Source organism: Octodon degus, unplaced genomic scaffold (genome assembly GCF_000260255.1).
Source record: "Octodon degus isolate 3935 unplaced genomic scaffold, OctDeg1.0 scaffold00273, whole genome shotgun sequence".
NCBI lineage: Eukaryota > Metazoa > Chordata > Mammalia > Rodentia > Octodontidae > Octodon > Octodon degus.
The window spans coordinates 1,851,911-1,859,746 of record NW_004524849.1 but is presented as its reverse complement, the minus strand read 5'-3'; the positions used below and the strand labels follow the sequence as shown (position 1 = coordinate 1,859,746).

Here is a 7,836-nt window from a genome sequence, read left to right as displayed (position 1 = left end):
CTTTAGCAGTATTGTCTATTTTGGGCTGGGGAGATGGCTCAGTAGAATAAGCGCTTCCCTGGCAAGCGCAAGGGCCTAAGTTCAATCCCCGGTTCAGGGGAAAAAAAAAAAGAAAGAAAATCTGATTCACGTAGTAATATTTCATTATCTAGAGTGTTTTCATTTTTAAAAACTAATTAAAAATATTCAGTAGTTGATACTTCACTATTCTGAATAAAGCAAAGGATTAGACTGATTTTCATCAACAACATTATAGAAAATGATGGCCTAAAATACTCATAAGCACTGGTTAATATTCTGTTGAATCCCTCTGTAATAGCAAAAATCATTAAAGCAAAACCAAAGCATGTAAGAGGGAAAAGGAGACTTTGCAATGAAAATATGGTAATACTATAGACTTCTTAAAAACATATTTACTCAGTCATGAGACACAACAATCAAAGAATATACTGTATACTAAATATAAAGATCATTCTGCTCCAATACAACTGAATAAATGCAAATTTTTAAGAATTTGTAACCTCTTTTAAGAAACCTCCTAATATGCAAATTAGGTAGATATTTCTATACAAATGATAATGAAATGTAATGTGTATAGTGATTCATATTCTAAAAGTTTCTTAACTTCCTATTTCATATTACTGCATTTCATATTATAGATCTCACAGTAAGTCAAAAGCTACAATACCTTTAACATCGTGAATGCAAAGTACTCTTTAGATAGAGACCTACCTTGAAAGTACATTATTTTCCTTTGAAAGGCAACTCCCTCAACACTGCATGCCTAGAATAATCAAACTTTTCCATTCATCCTGACCTGGATAAGAGTTAACAGAGGTGGAAACAGAAAAACGTTTCCAATCTCAATCCTACGTCATGCTTACCCTCCCCCCACATTTAGGTATCTTAAAACATTAATAATGTGGCTGTACTTTCCCTGGAGCATTCTCTATCTAGATGAAAGAACAGCTTATTCAGAAACAAACAGGATATAGGAGTAATGGTGCAGCTTCCAGGCAAGCTATAAATAGTGGAGCATTTTCAAGAAATCTTGTGCCAGTGGGTAAGTTGCTGCTTAAACATGCAGTACAGGTTTTACTACAATGGTGTCACCAAAATTTATTGTTAAATGAGAAATTCACTTCTTACCAAGTTTTCTTGGTTCCTGGCTGCTATTTTCTGCTCCTCTTCAGCCCCATTTTTCATGTATTTGACCTCTTCCACTGGTTTGATCCTATACTCATCTGAGTGCCAGAAAAAGAAAACACATCTTAAAATGTTTTTCCACAATAGCAGAAATGTCTCAGTTATAAGAGCCAAGTAGCACAATTTGTTAGAGCCCTTCCCATGAGGCCTTCATCTGTGGTTCATGTGGAACAGCGAGGGACAAGCTGAGCCTCACACCTTGGCTCCTTCCAGCAGGTACATGCTGCTGTCTACCGGAAGCAGCTCAGTGCCCCAGATGGAGGCAGTGAAGGCCTCTCTGCCAGGTTCTTTCTCACAGAAAACAAATTACGCTGTGTCTAAAGACCCCTTGGGATACATGCACACAGAACCCATCACACAATGGCCTAAGTATGTATATGTCTTCATGTTTTCTTTTTTAAAATTGATTTTACTGAGAAACAAATAGCAATGAGATAGTTTCAAAACAGGTTAGTAGGACAGTTGCAATAGTTAATACATTGCACGTTGTTGTCTTTGTAGTTTCATTTTCTCTTTTTGAAAAACAAAGTACTATTTATGATAAAGACTTCTGATCCACCAATAAGTATAAGCAAAAGGGTAATGAAAATTTTCTTTTTATGAGCTTTATGCTAAATTTGAGCATTCTATAATCACTGCATATATTTATTACTTATTTACATAAATACTTCAATTTCTCACAAAGCCACATTGATACTCAGTCTAATATCTACTCATCTAATAAGTAAGTACATCTTTCAAGATCATGGATGAGACCCAGACTTTCCAACAGCCAAAAAAAAAAAAAAAAAAAAAAAAGGGACACAAATCCCACTATCAACGCCCATCACTGGATAAACTCAGGAAAATTTGCAGCTAAAGCGCTTCTCCAGGATAGAAGCTTGGTGATGATAATGATGATGACATTTTCTTCAGATTCCAGTCAAGAGGAAATCACGTGGGTAGACTAAGTTCAAAAACTGATGTGAAGAAGGGCATGGTGGTGCCTGCCTTTAAACGCAGCTCTCTGCTGGCGAGAGGACTGTTGTGAGTCTGAGGCTAGCCTGGGCTACATACTGAGACTGTTTCAAAAAACAAAATAAGATAAAACAAAAAGGTGTGTATTTGAGTCATTCTTAATTCAATTTGTGGGACGAATGCAAAGAGCACAGAATTAGAAAATTTCATCCACCAAAACTCTCATGCTTGCCTAGCACTTGGTATGGCACTAACTACAAAGGACAGCTGTCTATCACTAAGAAAGTCCGTATTTCCTTTTAAGAAGTTGTAATTATTTTCTTATTATGTTTGATTAACTAGGTTCAATGACTATATTCTAATAGATCTTGTTTTAGTATATATAATATCACTTTCTAATATAGTTTCAGGTTTCTTCCCACCACTCCTTAACACACTACTCCCTAAGATACTTGTTGTAGTAGCAATTATCCATGTAATTATGCTGTCCAAAGGTTTTTCAAAATTATCATTTTTATGAAGGCAATACATTTGCATATCTCTGCATAAAAAGACTCCAAGATTTGTTCAAGGACAAGCCAATTATTTTTTTCTACCTGGTAATTCAAAGTAGGTATTAATTCTGCTTTTTTTTTTCTAAAAGAAAATTGATAGACTGGCATGAGATTACAGTAGTAAGCCCTTTAGGAATTCAAAGTCCTAAATGTATTAAATTAATCAATGGATTCTGATCCACAATTACAATATAAAGATTTTCCACAATTCAATTTGGTATTCAGAAGAGAAAAATGAAAGTAAATTAATATTATCAAAACATTTAATTAAGGATTATTTACTCAGAAGCAAGAAAACTGTTAGTTAAAAAGATAAATTATGCCTCCAACACAACTTACAGATAATAAAAATAAATATGAAAAAGAAAAACTTAAAAGTTGGCCTCCCAATTTCAATTTATGATATTAATACTTGCAAATCATGGCTCTATGAGATAATTTCTAACATTTAATAACTGTGATCCTAGTCGTTTCTGCTGAATCTCTGATTATTTAAATAGAAGGAATATACATGTTATCTCTAGTACATATAAGATACATATACAGCTCTTATGTCATACATACATGATATATAGCTATATCACAATTCCAGAGGATTCTCTGTCAATAGGACCCACACATGAAAGGATGGGAAAGAAAATTTTGGGGCCCGAGTAGAATCTTCCTGAAAGACCCAGATGACCCTCTGTACCCGACATAGCAAGAGGTCTCTGTCCTCTGGAGAGGGCCCACCACCCTGGCCCACTGCCCTACCCTGCCCACCACCCCACAGGCTGGTGTAGATGCCCTCAGAGTACCCTGACAATACTCTGTCTTCATCTTCTTATCCTTCCAGGGAACACAACTGAAAATAGTGGACAAACTATTAATATTTTTCGCCGATGAAATGGAAAAGCTCCTGGTAATGTGACTTTCAAAGCAGCATTATTCCAAACACAGGCTTTATTTCTTTTTCTTTTTTTTTTTAAAGTCAAGATAGAATCCTCACCAATTTAAAAGGCAGATAGGTTTGAACATGTCATTAACAGCCGTGGCTGGCCGGCCAAGGCACGCGGTGATAGATGAGCACAGGCTGACTGCATACAAAGAACGGAAAAACAAACAGCCGACACTACAAAGCTGGGCCTATCATTACTACTTACACAACACACTGCACAAGATCCACCATGGTGTAAAACAAAAAAGCAAGCAAGACCCCCAGACAAGCTGCAATTTGTGCAAAGCAAATACTTAAAAATGGTCTGTCAAAGGCTGGTGCTGGGAATGAAGCTGTCCATCTGGAGACAGGCAACTCATCAACAAACGTGTCACACATTTCCATGGCAATGCAGCCGGGCACAGTCCTCCTCAACAAGCTCCTGTGAGGGAGGAAGGCAGCATTTGGGTTGTGACAGGTTTCCTTGCACTAGAGGCACAGGGGGATTAACTGGGACCCGATACGTCCTTTCTCAGAGCCTGAAGGAGGCAAGGAGGTGCGTCCAAGCCAGAGTCCTGGGAGCAAGATGGGGGAGACACAGGACCCGCCTTGCTCTGGCTTCCTCACACCTGTTCACAATGTGTCTCTCCTTCGTGTTGATCTCGTCAGGTGGCTTATTAAAATGCATGTCAGGAACAGTAGGCCAACTCCCTGTTCGCTCCATGTAAACAGTTGCAGGCAGTGCTAGTCAAAATAGATCTGGGTGGGGTAAAAATGATGCCTGGGCAATATTTTTAGCTTTTTATCCTGAGATTATAGCAGAGAGGGGCTGGGATTGGTTGGTGGCTGTCACTGATTCAGAAAAGACAAGGTATAGAAGTGGAAAAGAAGATACAGATTTTTACCATTTTGGAAAACAACTCAAGGTCTGTCTTCATCCTAGGAATCATTTACAGATCTGCCTCTTTTTCTCCTGTCAACTCTGGTTTCTTTCTCTTGCAGGGATTATAAATGCACCCAGCACCTATCACCCTCTACTTGATTCCTTTTAAAGTCAACTCTGTTCATTATAAATGTAATGCTGTAGCAGACTGCCCACTGGCAAAGCTCAGAAGAGGCTGAGTGTGGCCCATAAGGTGTTCATGGGCAGTAGACCCACGAAGGATCAGTCTCTTCAGATTTAATGACTCTTGACCATTTGGAAAGGGAAATTTGGAAAAATCAAAGATCTACTTGGGAATTAAGCTACTGATATTTTCTCTCTTTCTTTCTTTCTTTCTTTCTTTCTTTCTTTCTTTCTTTCTTTCTTTCTTTCTTTCTTTCTTTCTTTCTTTTTTTTCGGAACCAGGGATTGAACTCAGGCCCCTGAGCTTGCCAGGCAAGTGCTTATTCCACTGAGCCATCTCCCCTACCCCATCTACTGGTATTTTCTAATAATGAGTGAACGTGAGAATAAAAACACAGCAAAAACTCCAACATCTGAATGGTTAATACCTCAAAGTGCTTAGGGAGAGATGATTTTCTTTCTAAGTTACTCACAGGAAACCCATTTAACAGAGCTGAGCTGTGTCATTTAAAGTATAACAACCCTGGTGCCAGGTCTTGGACAAGATAGCCTTGTGATCCAGGCAGAGCGAAAATAGGAAAGAGACAGTCCCTGGTCTTTTCCTGGATGGAAGTACTGCCCTGGGTCAATATTTTAAACAAAGTTTGCCTTTGTGTCAAAAAATTTCCTCAGCTCAACTGGTCCTAACTCTGCAAGTAGCCACTCTGTATGCCTCCAACTCTTCGGCTTCTCCACCCACTCCCCTCACCTCTGCTGTCCAGTTTCACTATAGCATATTTCTCAAGGTTCATTTCTCAGATTTTCACTTCTTCCCAATCAAAAGATAACTTTTGCCAAATAAGGCATCCCTAATTGGTGCACTTGTAAAGGGATACCCATAAATGGGAAAAACTGAGGCTAGGGATAAGAGTGCAGACTGGAATCTACAGGGACTTATGGCAATAAGGTGACCACTGTACAAGCCAGTTCTACCGTTGTCTCCAGCCTTTTCGGAGTTGCTGGGTTTCCTTCATCTAGTGAGATGTTGCTTTTGATCAAGCTTGGAAATTTTTCAGCGAATATCTCCTATACACTTTTTTTCTCATTTCACACAGCTTGAAAACAGGGGAGAGGGAGGAGGGATGGAAACCTCAGCAATTTGACCTCAGAGCCCACACATTTAACTCACATGACATTGTATTATGCTTTAAAACTTGTCTCTCACATTAACCTATCACCAAAACAGTTTCATGTCTCCCCAGCACTGAGATTACAGGCGTGCATCACCATGCCCAGCTTCAGTGGCCGGTTCAACATGGGGTACCAGGGATCGAACCCCGGTCCATGCACTTGCCAGGCAGACACTTAAGACTGTTGAGCTCTCTCTCCAGCCCTATGTCTCTCAGTTTTGTGCCAACAGTTCAGTAGCTAATATTTGCTGGCCTGAACAGAAGTCTAATTGCAGAGTCACTAAGGAGTAGAGAACAGGGAAGGCTCTGATCACATCAGCACATCCACGCCTGTCCCCAGCACAGTCCTCATCTAGAAAGCAGCCACCTGCCTACTCCCAGTGCACACTATGTGCTGGTGGTGTGGAGAGGTGCATGGAGGAGGCCAAGAGGCAGGGCTCCAAGAAAACCAGTCCTTGTGCAGAGGGACATTCCTCAGTATGCACAGACGGACCCCATTTCACCACTACAGTTCACTAGGGTGATTCTACCTTTCGATAAATCTTACACATAAAGTAGACCTTCCGTTGAGGGAATTCAGGCACCATGCATGTCAATTCTCTGAGTCAGATAGTCTTTTATGATAATTATAGTAGTCTATCCTCACTTGTAGAAAGTGATCTGGTCAGTTCCAATGTAATAATTATTGTTAAGTAATCTATAGGATAATTATAAGCTGCCTAACCTTAATGCCTTGAACATTTTAAAAACAAGGCTTTGGCACATGTAATATAAAATAATTCAGTTCTTTCCAGAATTTGTTTCAAATTAACCTAATAAAAGAAAATAATATGAAGATTAGGAGAGGTTTACATTTTGGTTTTTGGTGCCGAAGACTGAACCCAGGGTTTCCAGCTTGCTAGGTAAGCTAAATCCCCAGCCCCTATGAAGATTCACTCATTTGATTCACTGCTAATGATCAAAAAATATGAGTTGTTCCAAAGTGTCAGGCATGAAGATTATGGTTTTAGATTTTTAAATCTGTGGAGATTGAACATGAGAAATATCTAACCATTTCCTTTCTACTAGAGATAAAAAATCATATCCTCCTTTATGATAACTCATAATCTTAATATCCATTAAGACAGCAATCCTTGTACATCTTTCATATCCTTATTCACTAAGGAAAACTAATTCCTCTCTACATTTAAACTTTTTTTGGTACAGGGGATCAGGACCTCGTGCTTGCCAGGTAGGAACTTAAGTTGTTGAGCTGTCTCCCAGGCCCTGCCTCTCTACATTTAAATCACAGATAAAATGACTTGTGGTGGTGTTTACTGTTGACCTAGTGTTGCTGTGCTTTGAATGATGGTACGCCCTGTAAACTGCAGGCTGAACTTATTTTCCATGGTAATGATCTTAAGAAGTGGGGACTCCAAGAGGGGATTAAGTCGTAAGGATTCTGCTCTAATGACCGGGAGTAATGCCCTTATTAAAAGGCTAATACCATGAGTCCAGCCCTCTTTCCCTTTCACCTTCACCTTCTGCCAAGTTAGGATGTAGCAAGAAGACAGGTATCAAATGCCAGTGATTTGGTCTTGAACTTCCCAGTCTCTAGAACTATGAGAAATAAATCTATTTTTTTCTTTTTTAAAAAATGTATTTAGTACAGGGTCTACTGTACTAAATTATACAGATTGGACTTGTCGTGATCCTCCTGTTTTCAGCCTCCCAAACGCTGGGATTACAGGCCTGCGCCACCATGCCCAGTCTCAGTAACAGGGTCTCAGTGTGCCTGGGGGCTAGAAGTGGGGCCAGCACAGCAGCCCCGTATTGAACCCTGGTTGCTGTGCCAGCCTAAGCAGGCACTTTAGTCTGCTGAGCTATCTGGTCAGCCAAAGAAATAAATTTCTGGGGGTCGGGGAGATGGCTCAGTGGAATAAGCACTTCCCTGGCAAGTGCAAGGGCCTGAGTTCAATCCCCAGTTCC

The 7,836-nt window shown here is 39.7% G+C and overlaps 1 protein-coding gene across 1 annotated transcript in view; it reads right to left on the bottom strand.

The window, feature by feature from the left end:
• The window catches only part of CUNH1orf21 (chromosome unknown C1orf21 homolog), a 164,524-nt gene that overhangs the window by 118,647 nt on the left and 38,041 nt on the right, over window positions 1-7,836 (bottom strand). Inside the window, exon 2 of the mRNA XM_004646597.2 lies at window positions 1,150-1,244. Coding sequence (XP_004646654.1) covers window positions 1,150-1,244 — 95 coding nt within the window. The remainder of the gene's footprint in view (window positions 1-1,149; window positions 1,245-7,836) is intronic.